This window comes from Apodemus sylvaticus, chromosome 19 (genome assembly GCF_947179515.1).
Source record: "Apodemus sylvaticus chromosome 19, mApoSyl1.1, whole genome shotgun sequence".
Classification (NCBI taxonomy): Eukaryota; Metazoa; Chordata; class Mammalia; order Rodentia; family Muridae; genus Apodemus; species Apodemus sylvaticus.
The window spans coordinates 5,271,708-5,288,359 of record NC_067490.1 but is presented as its reverse complement, the minus strand read 5'-3'; the positions used below and the strand labels follow the sequence as shown (position 1 = coordinate 5,288,359).

General features: G+C 52.3%; 1 protein-coding gene across 3 annotated transcripts in view; it reads right to left on the bottom strand.

Moving 5' to 3' along the window:
* Znf76 (zinc finger protein 76) overlaps positions 1 to 13,846 on the bottom strand; it is a 29,193-nt gene extending 15,347 nt beyond the window's left edge. The window contains exons 1-3 of one of the 3 annotated variants that reach the window (XM_052163415.1): positions 13,477 to 13,846; positions 10,413 to 10,597; positions 1,310 to 1,465 (exon numbers count right to left, since the gene is read on the bottom strand). In XM_052163415.1, the coding sequence (XP_052019375.1) occupies positions 1,310 to 1,385 (76 nt within the window). In that variant the 5' untranslated portion in view covers positions 1,386 to 1,465; positions 10,413 to 10,597; positions 13,477 to 13,846. The remainder of the gene's footprint in view (positions 1 to 1,309; positions 1,466 to 10,412; positions 10,598 to 13,476) is intronic. The other 2 variants (XM_052163414.1, XM_052163416.1) reach the window with 2 other exon arrangements.
* Between the last annotated feature and the right edge of the window lie 2,806 nt (positions 13,847 to 16,652).

Sequence of the window (16,652 nt, the reverse complement as noted above, 5' to 3'; positions counted from 1 at the left end):
GGAGGCAGAGATGGGCGGATCTCTGAATTTGAGGCCAGCCTGGGCTATATGGAGAAATGGTGTCTCAAAAAAACAAAGAAAAGAAAGAAGGCAAAGCCCATCCAATCTTAGCTGACAAAGCACTAAACAAGGCGTCTGTAAAGCCAGGCCTGGACATTTTCTCAGGCGTGTACTGAACTGAAGGAGGGCAGCAACGTGGTTATGAGGACAGAGCTTCTCACAGGATCTGGAGAAGGTGGGAGGAGGCAGCATTTCTGTCCACAGAAGCCAAGACAGCATGGGGCATGTCTGAAAATGGTGGGAAGGAGGGAGGAGCATCCTGCCCAACAGCACTGAGGGCTCTCTGCTCTCCAGGCCTTGATCTGAACTTCCTCAACAATGGAGGAGAGATGCCAGATGGAGCGCGGGGCCATTAAGTCTGTATTTCACACCAACGACAAACTCTCCATATGAGCATCCCTCATCTGAACATCTAAGTCTGCAGTGCTTGAAACCCCAGTGGCTTTAGGGTGGGGAAGTGCAGACTCAAGTCTATGCAGCATTCCAAACCCCAGGTCTCTAAACCCGACACGTCTACTCCGAAGTACCTGCACAGGGGAGGCCTCGTCTGTTCTTAAAAAGCTGTTTAAAATTACTTTTACTTTTATTTAGGTCTATACATGCATGGTGTGTGTGTGTGTGTGTGTGTGTGTGTGTGTGTGTGTGTGTGTGTCCAACAGAAGGTGTTGGATTCGCTGGAGCAGCCATCATAGGCGCTGAGAGCCCAGCTCGGGCCCTGGAAGAGCACTGCATCTTTCCCACAGAGCCTCCATGCCCCAACCTGTTCTTACGGACTCTGGAAACTTGTTTCAGTCTTTACTGCTATGGTTATCAACGCATGCCCCGTGGAGGTCTGAGGATGCGCTTACACTCCTGAAGAACCGTCACCTCTCTGTGACTCACATCTCTCCGTGAACCTGGTGTGTTATTAGGCACCCGCTGTGTCAGACACAGAGGCAGACACTGCACGCCTAGGCTATCTTGTACAAGGTGTGCTCAGATCAGCAGCCCAGCACTCACATCCGCTTCAGTCAAGATGGTGGACTGCCTCCACCCAGCAAGCGCCCTGAGCTGGAACAGGGGTATCTGAAAGCAGGAGGCCTGGGCTAGCACGTGCTAATCCCACACACAGATGTTAGAGTGCCCTTTTCATCAGGTCAGGTACACAGGGAGGATCCCTCACACGCGCAGGAAGCTGTACCAGGTGGAGGCCAGCAGGCACGGGAGCAGGGCGGTGGGGACAGAATTCTGAGGCCCCCAGATCACTCACCACCTTTGACAGCCTGCTGGACGTAGGCTGTTGTCCCGTCACTCAGCGTCACCGTTTGCAGGCCCAAGCTCTCCATGACAAACTGCCACTTGTGCCTTCAGACATGAAGTTGGCTTCTGGTCACTGAGGTCACAGATTTCTTTCTGGGTCACCAATCTGAGAAAATGGACAATGTCACATCAAAAAAAAAACCCAACAACAACAACAACAAACAAAGTAAGCCTCACAGCTTCCCCCTGCTGCCAGGAGCACACGGATGCCGTGTCAGAGAACTGAGTTGGTTCTTATGAAAAGTGTGTGACACACACACACACACAGTTCAAAATGGTGGGCACAGAAGCTTGGCGGTCAAGATGTCTAAACGGACTGAACGGTTTGGAGCTCGCTTCCCATTAGCAGCTGGGGCCGGCAGGCAGCCTCCCTGCCTGGTTGGCCGTCTGTGCTTACTCGGCATCTATCCTGTGCCCAGACCCATCCACTGGCACTGCTGAGCAGCCTCAGGAACAGCAGGTTCATAGCAGGATTCACATCATTCCCACCTCGGGGAGGACGCCTCCATCCGCCCAGCCACGGGTCATCATGCGTCCTCTGCTCCTAAAAGGCAGGCTACTTCTCACTCAGAGCCTCCTAACCGTGTCCTCAAAGTCTTGCCTGTTTCTGATTTATTTTCTAGCAGGCTGTGAGGCGGCACAGCTATGCAGCGGCCCCCAGAAGTGTCCCTTCCTCTCCCTGGCGCTCTCAGCCCTGGGCTCACCACCTCCACCATTTTATCAGAGTGACCTGGGTTCTACCTAGGCTTCTTCCAGCTCAGGGCGGCTGCTCCGGCGTGACTTGCTATGTCCCACAGCACGGAGCATGGTCCACTGTAGACGCTCATATGTGACCTGTCAGGGGCCCTCCGCCCTCGCTTTTGGTCTCGTTAAGATTCTCTAAAGAGGCTGGGCAGTGGTGGCGCACGCCTTTAATCCCAGCCCCTGGGAGGCAGAGGCAGGCAGATCTCTGAGTTCGAGGCCAGCCTGGTCTACAGAGTGAGTTCCAGGACAGCCAGGGCTACACAGAGAAACCCTGTCTAAAACAAAACAAAACAACAACAAAAAAAAAACCCCACAAAAATAAAAACAAAATTCTCTAAAGAGGCATTCTCCTTTCTTAACCTTACTGACAGCTTGCAGGGATTGGTTCCCGCCTTCCACCATGTGATCCCCTATATCAGACGCAGGTCGTCCGTCAGTCTTGGTTGTGAGTGTCTTTACCCACACAGCTATCCTGATCACCCTAAGACTCTCCTGGACTGCCTACTTTAACCTCACAACCCCATGACGCTCTGTCTTCACACTGATGCACCTGGAGGATGTTTCTATGTCACCAGGCGTATGTGGCTTGAGGCCAGAAGTGACGAGCTGGCTGGTTGGCTTTGTGCCTTGGGGTGGAGCATATCAGCACCTCGGTGTTACACTCCATCCCAAGCTTGGCATCCGCAACGCGCACCCCTGGGAGCCAACAGGACTGCGGGGTGCCAATGTGCTCACATCTCTACGCTCTGGCACCGTCATGTTCTCCGACTTAAAAGCATTTTCTCTGTGTGGCGGGAGTGGGGGTGGAGGTGGTTCAGAGCACAACTTGCGGCAGCCGGTCCTGGGGAGCTCAGGTTGTTGGGGTCGGTGGCAAATGTCTTCATCTGTGGTACCGCCTTGCCGGTGCTATTGTTTCTATTTCATAGTTTAGTCCTAAGACATCAACTAACTTTCTCAAGGTTGCAGAGCTACTAAGTGTGAGGGGAGGATTTGAACCCACAGCATCTTATCCAGAATGAGCACTCTAGTGCAGAGGGTCTCCTGGGGGGGTTGAAAACCCTGAGGCCACTAAAAAATACTCTTGTGAGACGCGGCCTAAGGTTATCGCAGAGGCATAGAGAGATCAAAGGTGAACAGCTTCCGGGAGCTGACACGGGAACTGTCTAGTCTAGGAGTGACCCACCTCGGATCTCTGGTCCCGACTGGTCCTGGGCTGCTCTACAAACACCCCCCCCCCCACTCCCATCTCCCATTCTTTTAATCAGGGAGAGAGTTGGGTTTTTTGTTTTGTTTTGGTAACCCATTTTACTCTAACCACAAGACGTGAAAAATAAGGACACATATAAGACTTGGCCTAAATACAAAACAGACCCCAGGCTGAAGAGATGGACCGGCCTCCAGCTTCCATGGCTGGACCTGTGGCTCCCACCGTGACAAGTGGTTTAATTTAGAGTGTCTGCTCTCCACAGGGCTCTGCAGTCGGATGGCAGATGAACGGCCTTTCCGAGCCTCAGATGCTGGCGCTGAGACAGCAGAGACGCTGCTTCCTAGGCTGTTCTAAGGGCTGAGGTCATACACGCTGATACTCAGGACAGGGCAGGCACATGGAAACTACTCCAGAACAGAGGCTCTGAAAGGGGAGGATGGCACATCTTCATGTCCTCGTGAAGGGACTGGTTTCTGCCTCCCTCCCTGCTTCCTTACCTGCTGGCCCTGATGGCCTTGCGGTCCTTCCTACTGCTCTGGCTAACGCGGTAATGACAGACACATCCTTAATAGTGCTGATCTTTTATGAGGAGGCACACACAACTCCTTGCAAGTGAGGCTACTGAAGCTAGGTGGGAAATCATTGACCCAAGGTCCCGAAGCGGCCAGCTACTGCTAAAGCGGGCTGGCTGGCCTAGGCGTGGACCTCCACACTTCCTACTAGTAATATATAGGGCGCTGTCAGCACTCGAAGCTCTGTAACCTCACCCCAGCCTTTTAGGTCCACCATGGCAGGGGACAAGGGGGAGGAGAAAAAGCTGAGAGCCACAGTTCCCAAAATGTCTCTTCTTAGACCCAAAGAAAACCAAACCTATCTTCCTGTTCTTCCTCCCTCTCCTCCCCTCCCCCACCCCGTGGCACATGATCAGCAAGTGTTCTACCACTAGTTGCCTAGCCCAACAAAGCACATCTTCACTCCTCTGCCTGGTCTCAAATCCAGGCTGCAGCATCCAGCTCAGGTCCCTTTCCTCTGGCACACACCCTGGAAGCAGCGGCTGTCCTTCACTTCCCCAGCCTCTGAGGGCCTTCCTTCCTAACGCATGTGACTTCGGGCCTGCCAGGCATAAGCCGTGGTCCTCCTTCTCCCTCCCTCCTTCCCCCTTCCTTTCACTTGAGCTATGGTCTAACCATGTTGCCCAGGATGGTCTTGAACTTGTGATCCTTCTGAAGCTGAGATAACAGGTCTGTGTGCTGAGTCTTGGTGCACAAAATCCAAGGGGTGAGAGCCTTGACTGGCAGCCATCTGCCTTTAGTCTATGAGCTCCGGCCTCCCTTTCCCTTCTGTAAATGATGGCTTACTCTGAATCCTCTTATGCTAGCACTAAACTCACGAGCGATGGGCAGACCTCAGAGGAGGTCTGGGTAGTTCCTGCCTGCACTGGCCATTTCAGATTCAAGATGGACAGAGGAGGTAGGCAGGTTACTGGCTCAGCAATGATCTGGGTACAGTGAGAGACAGCTGAGGAGGGGAGGGGAGGGGAGGGGAGGGGAGGGGAGGGGAGGGGAGGGAAGGGGAGAAGAGTGCTGATGACAGCCAGACCTAAGGCAAGCACTCCTGACTTCCTCAGAGCAGCCCTGGCCCCACTCGCTCGTCCGTTCGCTCCACTTTTTAAAACCAACTCAATCTGTTGGCTGAATGCAGAAAATCCCCTTGTCAGGGTGTGCTGATGCATTTCCTATTGCCAAGGCACCAGGGGAGGCAAGCTTCTGAAAGGCTTTGCAGATGAGTGGGTAGGTTGTCGCTAAGTCCCTCCACAAAGCCTGTTCTATGTAAACTGTCTGAAAAAGGCAGGAGACCGAAGAGGGCATGCACACTTGTGTTCTGCACTTTGCAAAGGTTCAGATCTGGTCTGGTCCACATCCAAACTTCTAATGGATAGCAAACACTAGTCTGGGAGGGACAAAGGCTGATGGGGACAAGGGGCAAACAAATCAGAAACAGATTTGGGAGAGCTGTGGTAACAAACTGATTCTGTATCTGCTGTTACCGAAAAGGACTTCAGTGCACATCAAGACCCAAGCCTAGTTCTGTGGCTTTCTAAACCATGAAGAGAAAACATGAAATTAGTAACACAGAATTGAGCTGCCCGGGGCACCAAACACACATCCCCGCCAAAGGCATGCTGGCTTTAAAAGCCCAGCTCACGCATGGTTATGTGGCTGTCTTTAAAAGCCCAGCTCATGCTTGCATGGTTATATATTGCTGCGACTGTAACGATGAGAGCTAGTCCCAGCAAAGTGAATCACTTTGAGTTCCAAAGAGCAGGGGATGCAAGCCCGTCATTACAGAATAGAAACCATTTAAACCAAAATGGGATCTTGGGTACACAATTGGATTTAACACCTCGACTTGTGAACATCCAGGCCGGTGGTCACTAGCGGATCTCACTCTTACTTTCAGTTCAGGAGTGTCCAGAATCAAGGAATGTTGGGAGGTTATACTAACTTGAGTGGAAAGTTTGGAAATAGGCAAATTAGCAGAGTACATCTTTATTTTCATTTAATTTTTCCCCACTGAACATAGAGAAATTGCCCAAGTGGCATAGTTTTATGGGCGTAACCACCCTCTGAGCGCCACCTTTAATCCTAGGATTCAGAGGGCAGATGCAGGTGTATCTGTGAGTGCAAGCCACCCTAGACTACACAGCAAATGCCAGGCCAGCAGAGATACACAGCAAACCAAAACCAAACACAAAGGAAAAAGAGAGTAAGAAAGAAAGAAAATATTAGCAATGATAAAGGTATCCAGCTGTGGTTACCACCAGCCTGACAAGTACCATTTTTGGTGAAAAATGACACGTCCCATCAGCAAGGGTGGGACACCCCATTAACACCATTTAGTTAAGACATCAAAGTGGAACAATATGCAAATTTTTTGTTTGTTTTCTTTTTGTTTTTCAAGACAGGGTTTCTCTGTGTAGCCCTGGCTGTCCTGGAACTCACTCTGTAGACCAGCCTGGCCTCGAACTCAGAAATCCGCCTGCCTCTGCCTCCTGAGTGCTGGGATTAAAGGCGTGCAAGACCACTGCCCAGCATGCAAAATTTTAATAAGGAAGAGAAAGTAGTTTTGGCTTTCAGAAGAAAAAAAAGCCAATGGATAAAAAAGCTTGTTAGGAAAATCAATAGATGGGAAATTTTTTTAAAAACGTACAATATTAAAAACACAGACACAAACTGTGTAGGAGCTCACACTATAAACCCACAGGGCAGACAGATACAGGAGGCTCCACAGGACATCAAGGCCAGCCTAGTTACACATAAGCCAAGGCTACAAAGTGAGACCTATCTCAGTAAGAAAATAAGGAAGACAAAGGTTTAAAAGGACACCGTGACAGAGGAGAGATAACGGGGGACCTGCTAGCCCTGAAGACAGGTATAAGAAAGGTGAACACCCAAACACCGGCAGCGTCCTATGCAGCCAAGGATGTGGACTAACATGAAGTCTCATCTCCTGCGGTCACTGTGGGAAGCAGCTTGGGAGCCACTTACACTGGTGCTGGCACAACCTTCCCATGGGGTCCAGGGATCGCGCCTTTCACCCTGAACTGGGAACACATCCATAGATGTGTTCATTCAGAGCCCAAACACATGGAGACCAAGATGTCCTCAACAGGCAAACTGTGGCACATCCCTTTGATGGAATAGTTTAAGTTACTATAGGATTTTACTATATGTTTACTATAATTTTTCTGTTATATTATTATAGTTACATAACATAGAATGTATATTTGTGCGAGTGTGTATGTTTGTGTGCATAAGTGTATATGTGTGAGGAATGTGTGTGTATTCAGTGTATGTCTGTGAGTGTATAAGTGTATGTTTGTGCAAGCGTGTGTGGGGTGTGTGTGTGTGTGTGTGTGTGTGCACACGATTTTGCACATGTGTCTGAGTTACCAGGCCTCACAGATTGGTATATCGAGCTGCTTATTAACAGTTCTATTTTGCTGTCCAAAAGGGTCACACAAGTGACAAGGGTCACACAAGTGACAAGGGTCACACAAGACAGGGACAGAGAATCCCTGACTCTGGAAAAAAAGCCCCAAACCCAAACTAAACCAAATATAAAACAAAACAAAACAGTGAACTCCAGTATTGAAAGAAAATAAGTAAGTTCTGGGGCTGGGGACATGGGCTCAGTAGCGCATGTCTGCATCCTGTCCCTCAGCAGGTGAGATGATAGAGCATCAAAAGCTCAGGTCATCCTCTGCTACACAGTAAGTGAGCCCAGCCTGGGCTACATGAGACTCTATCTCAGATGGGGGCTAGGGGTGGGGTGAATTCCTGACCTCCCCTTCTCATAGACTTCCCAAACTCCCTCCCTCAGGAAATGGGAATCGGGACCTGTCCTCAGTGTCTTTACCTGACACTGTCAACCCATCCACCTGTAGGTTCCTCTTTCAAAGTGAGGCTGCAATCCAACAGGTCCTCCCTCACTCCTCCACTGGGGATCCAAGCCATCAGCTTTCCTTTCCTTTTCTGGGCCACCCCAGGAGCACCCCAACAGTTCCCACCGCAGGAGCACCCCAACGGTTCCCACCCCAGGAGCACCCCAACAGTTCCCACCGCAGGAGCACCCCAACGGTTCCCACCCCGGGAGCACCCCAACAGTTCCCACTGCAGGAGTACCCCAATGGTTCCCACCAGAGGAGCACCCCAACGGTTCCCACCACAGGAGCACCCCCCAACAGTTCCCACCACAGGAGCACCCCCCAATAGTTCCACAGGAGCACCCCAAAAGTTCCCACCGCAGGAGCACCCCCCAACAGTTCCACAGGAGCACCCCAACAGTTCCCACCGCAGGAGCACCCCCCAACAGTTCCACAGGAGCACCCCAACAGTTCCCACCGCAGGAGCACCCCCCAACAGTTCCACAGGAGCACCCCAACAGTTCCCACCGCAGGAGCACCCCCCAACAGTTCCACAGGAGCACCCCAACAGTTCCCACCACAGGAGCACCCCCCAACAGTTCCACAGGAGCACCCCAACAGTTCCCACTGCAGGAGCACCCCAACGGCTCCCACCGGAGGAGCACCCAACGGTTCCCACTGGAGGAGCACCCCAACAGTTCCCACCGCAGAAGCACCCCCCCCCAACAGTTCCGCAGGAGCACTCCAACAGTTTCCCACTGCAGGAGCACTCCAACAGTTCCCACTGCAGGAGCACCCCCATCAGTTTCCACTGCAGGAGCACCCCAACAGTTCCCACTGCAGGAGCACCCCCATCAGTTTCCACTCTTCCCCAACACAGCTGAGTCACAACACAGCAGCCAGAATGACTTTAGAGCGACAGTCAGTTCATGCCACATACCTGTCTTTACTCCTCTAGCGGCTGGTGAGACCCAAGACCCTCCCAATCCACTCCCACCTCAACCTCAACGGCTCCTGCTCTTTTCCTTGTCAGACTGCCAGCCATGTGGGCACCACAGCGCTACTGGCTGGTCCTCTGCTGTTGCTTATTTCTCCAGCAGGGCCTTTGAGCTTGCTTGTCTACTGTCACAGATGCGTACACCAGGCGCAGCCCTGACGTCTTTGCTCAAATGTCACCTTTTCAGCAACAAGGAACTCTGACGAAAACAAGAGTCCTGGCCCTCTCTTCTCTACTTGACAGTTTCAATTGTCTTTTTTTTTTTTTTTTTGGACAGTCCTCTATCCCCAGAACCTAAAAGAGTGCTTTGCACACAGCAGACACTGACCAAGACCAAGGACTTATAGAATGGAGGGATGGAAGGATGGATGGATGGATGGATGGATGGACACCCATGCCTTCAGAATCTCCCAGTAGGTTGGGAGGAGAGAGTCCTTGCTGAGCCTGGCCTCTCTAACCTGGGGACCCTCCCACGGCCTCACCTTTGTCTGGATCCAGTCAGCTATTTCCCACAAGAAACCATCCCCGAGCTGGGGAGCAGGGAGGCACCAGGGCAACAGGCTCTAGTTGCTAGGATAGTGCAAGTCCCAGACGGTCGGCACAGACTTCTGCAGAGTGCGGATTTTTAAATTTAGCCTTCTGATGTCTCACAAACAGAAGAGGTCAGATATCATTTAGGGGGCCAAAGAGTCTCCTTAGCCTAGGTAAGTCCCAATTCAGTAAAAGAAGCTCATCTGACTGGAGGTACTTTCTGAGGAACGGGGCTAAACTTCATGTAATCATCTATCGAGTCCCCAAAGCCCCAAGCCCTGATGCAGATGTCCGATACGTGGAAAAGCCAACACAGTAGTATTAAGACTTCCGCAGGCCCAACAGCTTCCAGCAGCCAGCTAGCAACTGGCCTTGCCTAGGCAGGTCACATAGCCATTTTCTTCAGAACACGTCTACAGAAACAGACCCTGGCTGTTCCCACTGGGTCCTAACACCCTCTTAAAACTGATTCTCTGTATGCGCACTTGCACCCACAAACACACCATGGCATCACAAGGCCATCAGAGGCCGCCTTGGAGTCAGTTCTCTCCAACCACAAGGGTCCCAGGGATCAAGCTTGGGTTATCCCGCTCGTTACCAGCTGAGCCGTCTTGCCTGGAGTCTAAGATCTCCTCAGCTAACTTACCCCAAAGTGAACAACCCCAAAAGCCCAGCATTACCACCCACTGCCTCACCAGAACGATGACTACACAGGCAGCTAAGTTCCTCGATATCTGACCTGTTAGCTTAGAGGGCTCTGTGCGAGGAGGAAGCAGCCACAGATGTGTTCTAATGCTTGTGGGTGACACAGAGTTTCAGAGTTCCCTCAGGGCAGGAAGCAGTGACTGAATGAATGACTACCATCTAAAGATGGGGGGATTCGGGGTCCACTCAGTGCAGTCAGCAATGGCTGACTACTGTCCAGAGATGAGGGGGAGAATTAAGATATCAGAAGATAAAAGGATTCAGCCTCTGCTCTCCAGGAAGTCGCAGGGAGGAGGTAACTAAGGCAGAGTAAGTCCTGAGAAGGACAGAAGCCTTCTGAGATCCACCCGCAGGATCCCGCCATTTCACCTTCCACCCACTACAGTCAACACTGGGGTTTGGGTGACCTACAGAACAGACTGGGGCACACTTCTGCTACTCACATTCCGGTGGGAGGGAGCCAAGGGCTTAGAAAACAATAGGGCTAATTCAGTGCCAGAGGAGGGTGGCAGCACACTCTATCCTCAGAGGATCTGCAGCGCTTCAGAAAGAGACTGGGAACAAGAGTGTGTTGGGGAGACACAGCCAAATCAGTCCTGAAGTCTTCCAAGGGCCCTCTTCTTGCTACCTAAAGACAGAGAGATTCTTGGGTCTCAAAGCATCTGAATCCACCAGAGGTTCCCGGAGCGAGGTTCTCAGGACAAACCAGAGGTTTGGGGCGCCTCTCCTATGGGAGTCTCAGAATCCAAAAGCCACAGCCATTGCAAGAGCAGAGCTGGGGAGAAGCAGAGGCACAACATAGTTTGTCAAGATGCACGGTGAGGTGAGGACGTTTACTGACAGGAACAAGGAAGGCAGAAGCAGGGGCGCTGTGAGAAAGAGGGGGAACTAAGGAATGAACAGCAATTTCTCTTTGGAACCGAATGCTTGATGAAAAGGAAGCGTCCCGGGATAGTGGTGGGGTGAGAACAGAGGGTGGGCACAGAGGTGGGATCCCAGAATGGGCCAGGGCACAGGTGTACGAAGAGTGGGACCGTGCTGGGGCGGAAGCCACTCATTTCTCAGAAGCTAGGCAAACGACAAGGTCACTAGGAGTGCTAATTAGAGGTTTCAAAGAACAGGATGTGGCTGGGGACAGCAAAAGATAGGGGAGGAGCTAGACTGCAGGCCGAACACAGGTTTCCTACAGCACAGGGACACGAGGATTCTTCAGGCATTCGCACCACCAGGAAAGGATGGATGGAGGGTGATATCAGGGACACCACGGAGCTCACTCACTTGCAGTGGCTCCAAGGGCCAAGCAGAGACACAGGGGCCGGGAGTCCAACTCAGTGGTGCCATTTTGGCTCAGCAGGACAGCTTGTTAGGGTTAATTGGGTTCAAGAACGCTACCCCAAAACATGGCAATCTGAGGGCGTGAGAACCAAGGTGTCTCTTATCTTCTCTGAAGTAGGTCATGAGACCCTCATGTGCCCTCCCGTGTCCAGTGGGGGGGAAAAGCATCCTTATTTTAAGAACGTAGGTCACAGGTAAGAACCTGAATATTTGGGGCTTGTTGTTACCCCGCCCCCATTTACTGGATTTTCTTGGCCTTATATTTTCCATTTTCACCAAGCCTAGAATAAAAATGTATGGGTTTAATCTCTAGGTCCTAAACTGAAAGCTTCTATCGAGTAAGTTACACTAAATAAACTCGGGTGCTTTTCTCCTGTTAATTTGTCTTTTGTTACAGGAATCTCAGACATTTTATAAAAAGGGTATTGTATGTCCTTTCCACACAAGGTCCAAGGAGTCTTGGGGGTAAGAGGTCAAGGGTCACAAATAGGATGAGAAAAGTCGATTAGTCATGGGACAAAGGGGAGAAGAAGCCCTTGAGGGTGATTAAATGAGCGAATGTTGAATTTAAGAATTCCTGGAGAGCAAGCAGCAAAGGCCTGAGGAGAATTTGGAAAACCAGAAGTCAGGTTATGAGAGACGATGGAGTGGGTGGGTTTTCTGGCATGGCTGTTTCAAATGTATGAATTCCAGATTCATTTATTTAAAGCAACTCTCAGGAAAAGGCAGGGAAGGAGTGGTGCCAGAAAGAACTAACACCTCGGGCCTTCGAGAGGTCAAGTTAATTTATATAAATGCAGCTTGGCCTACAGTAGTTTCTGGGGCAGGGGGATCATTACTAAGGAGCTATAAAAGGTTCAGTGATTGGGGACAGGCACTCATCAGAGATGGGGACAGGGATTCCAAGATGGCAGCAGCATTGACTGGTTTGGGCCATGTACTTAATGTCTGTGGCGTCCCCAGCACCCAGTAGTTAGACCTTCACTAAAAAAACAACTGGTCTACCATAAAGGTTTCCTGTGGGCCAGCAAGGGTCCTGAATGTTCTGCATGTGTTACCTCGGGCATTTTACCAGGGTCAGAAAGGCTTTAAATGCTAGGCCAAAAGTTCCACAGCTGAAGGCTCCAACATCTCAATGGGAAGCTCTGTGGGGGCTCGGCTTTACAAACTGATAGAGTCCAATCAAGGGGGACAAGTGTAGACAATTAAGTATTATCAGGTAACGGGAATGAAGAAGAGACTGTTCAGTAAAGCCAGTGGACCCCGGGGGTGAGGTTACAAGGACTACATTTCTGAGGCAGCGTACAGAAAAGTTTTGCTATTTTTGTCTTGACTAAGAATTGCAGAACTTTAATAGAAACATTTGGGGAATCACCAAACTCAATCTCATCACAATTTTGATCAGAAACTCACATCCACCGTAAGGAAAAGGACCTCTGCCAAGGTTCCCAAAGACCAACATGATAGAATCTGAACTTGAACCACGCGCTCAATCCAGAATCCTCTGGTGCCTCAACTGATACTTCATTTCCATTTACTCTCGAGCACCACCTCGGTGGCGGTGGGTGGGGCGTAAGTTATGGGTGTGCGGATTGACACTGGAGACCGGGGGAGGTCAAAGAGGGATGTCAGTAGGGTGAAGAGATGATCATGGTGTTACGGGGCGAAAATCACGAGTTATGTAGATGAGTGGGTGGGAAACAGCCCGAAGTCTGGTTTGCAGTAGTCAGGAAAGGACTAAGGGGTGTCCGCAGAGGGTAGTTTAGGGGTCACTAGGGGCTGCGGCGATCTTGGAAGCCGTGTGATGACTGTATCAGAACTGAGATTGGTGGGTCGAGAAGCAGGGCTGGGGGTTAGCACTCGATGAATCGGGGGGTCACCTGGTGAGGTCTGGGGTCAGGGGACAAGGTGTGTGTATGGGGTCAAGGAGGAGGAGGCGGGCGCGGTCGCGGGGTGGGGTTTGGGAGTCCTGGGGGAGGAGTCTCAGGGCGGAATAGAGGGGCAGGGACCCTGGGTGGGGGTGGGGCCGGGCCGCCGTCCAGGGAGGCCCAGCCGCCAGGCCAGGGACCGAGGAGGGTGGGCACGACGGGCTCGGGACCGTCCCGGGGCCCCGCGTCCGCCCGGCCTCCCGCCTCGGGGCACGGTGGACCCACTCTTCCCGCGGCCACCAACCTGACAGCCCCCGAGGGCGACTCCGCCGACAGACCGCCATGCACCGGGCCCTGCCACCAGCGCCGGCCCCGCAACCCGCCTGCGCCATAGCCCGCCCGCCCGCGCGCGGCTTGCCTCGCGCGATATCCAGGTTCCAGGGCGGCCGCACTTCCCTCTCGCTCCCGGCGCGGCCTCCGCCGGGCCCCGGAACCCGGATGGCCAGCGCGGGGCCACGCTCCAGCCCGCCCCCCTCCGCCGCGGCGGCCGGCTCGCTTATCCCGGTTCCCGGGCCCCGGAGCCCAGGCCGCCGAGTCTCCTCAGGCGAGCCTCGGAGCTCCGCCCCCGCTCTGCTCACTGCTGGCCGCCGGGTGACGCGGCCTCGCCAGCCCCGGCGCCCGGGGAGGGCGTGATGACGTCACGGCGCCGGGTGGAAGCCGCGGTCGCCACGGCAACGGGGAAATCGATCCGCCGCGGACTCCTCCGGAAGAAGCCATTGCAGGTAACTCTAAGTGGTGACTGCAGGGGACGGTGACGAGGAGCCTCGAGGGGATGGGGCTCCCCGCGCCCTGTGCATGGCGCCCCAAGGGATGGCGCCCCGACTGTCATCTCCGCTGGATGGTCCAACCACTGGGACGTTACCCTAAGGGACGCTTCTCCTCGCGCTCTGTCATAAGATGAACCGGGGCTTGGCACCCTCAGGGACTGAGGGACAGAGGGACAGTCCTCCCTGTGGAGGTCTCCCTGAGAGACGGTCCTTCTGCAAGAACTGCACCCCGAGGGACAGTCCTCCCTGCACTTTGTGGGAAGATGCGCAAGAGGTGGGGGACAGCATTATGAAGGATGGCGCCCTGACAGTCCTTCCTGTGGGACAATTCTCCCTGCGGGACTGGCCTTGTCACGTGTTTGGGGACACACTGTCCTGGGGAATGTGAGTGTTTATGAGGGATGGTCTGTGCGCCCCTCCTGTCTCCTGAGGAAGGGCCCTGAGGCTTAACCTGCTGAACTCATCTCCCAGAGGGAAGGAGGGATGATCATCTCTGAAGGAAGGTTCCCTGAGTACTGCCTTCCCTGAGAGATGACATTCTGAGGTCTGACCTCTGAGGGACGACGCTCTGACAGTCTTCTCAAGTTCTTAGGCACTCGCTCATTCCTCCATCAGCCCCCCAAACCAACTGCTCCCCTTGATAGGGTAGCAATGTGAAGAACAAAACCCAGTGCCCCCTTTTCTTCTCTGTAGCTCTCTCTCTCTCTCTCTCTCTCTCTCTCTCTCTCTCTCTCTCTCTCTCTCTCTCTCTCTCTCTCTCTGGAGTCAATTATGTATCCCAAGGTAGCCTTGAACTTATGATCCTCTTGCCTCATCTTCACACCTGGTACCCAGCTTTAAAAGTTCTTTTTGTCAATCTCTCTTCCAAGCAGGGAGGAAGTCTGACTTAGGATATTTTCGGAAACTTGAGAGAAGATGAGCTTCCAGCTAAAACTAAGCAGATGAGGCAGAAGGCGCCTTGGCAGGAGCCTGTTGGTCCTGAGGTCTCCGTGTGGTGCTGGAATTTCCACCTGGTGCCCTAGTATATACCCAGCCAGAGCCAGACTACCGCCCTAGCACTACATGCACAGGACCTTTCCAGAGTTTTGTAGCATGGATAATAAATGCAGCAATATAGCATGGTTAGAAATACATCAAGAAAGTCAGATATGGTCTCGAAAAACCAAGAGAAGAAAGGAAGGAAGAAAGGAAGGAAGGAAGGAAGGAAGGAAGGAAGCCAGATATGGTGGTGTATAACTGTAATCCCCTACATTGGGGAGGTGAAACCAGGAGGATCAAGAGTTCACCATCAGGGCTGGCAAGGCTGATAACCCGAGTTCAATCCCTGGAACCCATATGGTGTAAAAAGAGAACCTGGCCCCCAGTTGTCCTCTGAACTCCAAAGACACGGGTAGCATGCTTACACACATACACGCACACAGAGAACTTGCTTATGCATGCATGCGGGCTCACAAATGCACGCACACAAATGCATGAACACACACAATGAAAAAATCCAGGATCACTTTTAGTTTCCCGAGGAGCTTAAAAGACAAGAATTCAGAATGACCCTTTACGTCCGCACAGCTGCGCCGCCCTTTACGACATGGACACGCATCTCTTCTTTGCAGGTGGCACCTGGCTCCACTTCCCCTCCATTACACATTTAACAAAAACCCACAGTTTGTCTGAAGTAAGAGATAAAAGTTGGCATCTCACCAGGTAGCCTCAGCTGGCCTGCATCTTAGTCTAGGTAGATTAGGCTAGCCTCAAACTCACAGATTTTCCTGCCTCCCCCTCCCCAAGTGCTGGGATCAAAGGTGTGTATCATTATACCCAGCCAAAGCAATGGCTCTAAAACATTTCAGGTCTGAAGAATTGGTGAGGAAGCTACTGTGAAGTAGAATTTTGTTCTCTCTCTCTCTCTCTCTCTCTCTCTCTCTCTCTCTCTCTCTCTCTCTCTGTTGTTTTTTGTTTTTGTTTTTGTTTTGAGACAGGGTTTCTCTGTGTAGTCCTGGGCCTCCTGGGACTCACTCTATAGACCAGGCTGGCCTTGAACTCAGAAATCTGCCTGCCTCTGCTTCCCAAGTGCTGGGATCAAAGGCGTGCGCCACCACTGCCTGGCGAATTTTATTCTCTTGATACCAGGACCCAGATTCAAGGCCCCATGCATGCCAGGCAGAGTGCTCTGCCGCTGAGCTTCGAGTGAGTAAAGGTCAGAGAGGACGAAGTCCGGGGGCAGCTCTCGGCTGCGGTGCTGCGGTGACCTTGGCTCTGCTTGTCTTGCAGTTCTAGAAATGTAACTTTTTATCACAGTAAATCCCACTCACAGGAAGTCAGGGTATGTGCAATAGACTGCTAGGGCATCTACACTTCTAGCCCCCGGTGGACTGGATCCTCTCCCTTGTTGAGAAATCTGTTTTGAGTCAGTCAGAACTACAAAGTCACCTGCGTGAACTCCGAGCGTGGCAGCTCTTGTCAAGCAAAGGCTGTGTCGCGCTGCTTGGCACAAAATGGCAGTTCAGTGAGCACGGAGTGGTTCCGCCTAGCTTTGTGACAGAGGTCAAGGAGAAAGCTCAAACTTCTGGTGGGCCAACACAAACAAGTGCTCAGGCCCTTTCCCCCCTCGTTCCTCAGGTCACACTAAAAATGGCCGAGGCTGTTCTGTGTAAAC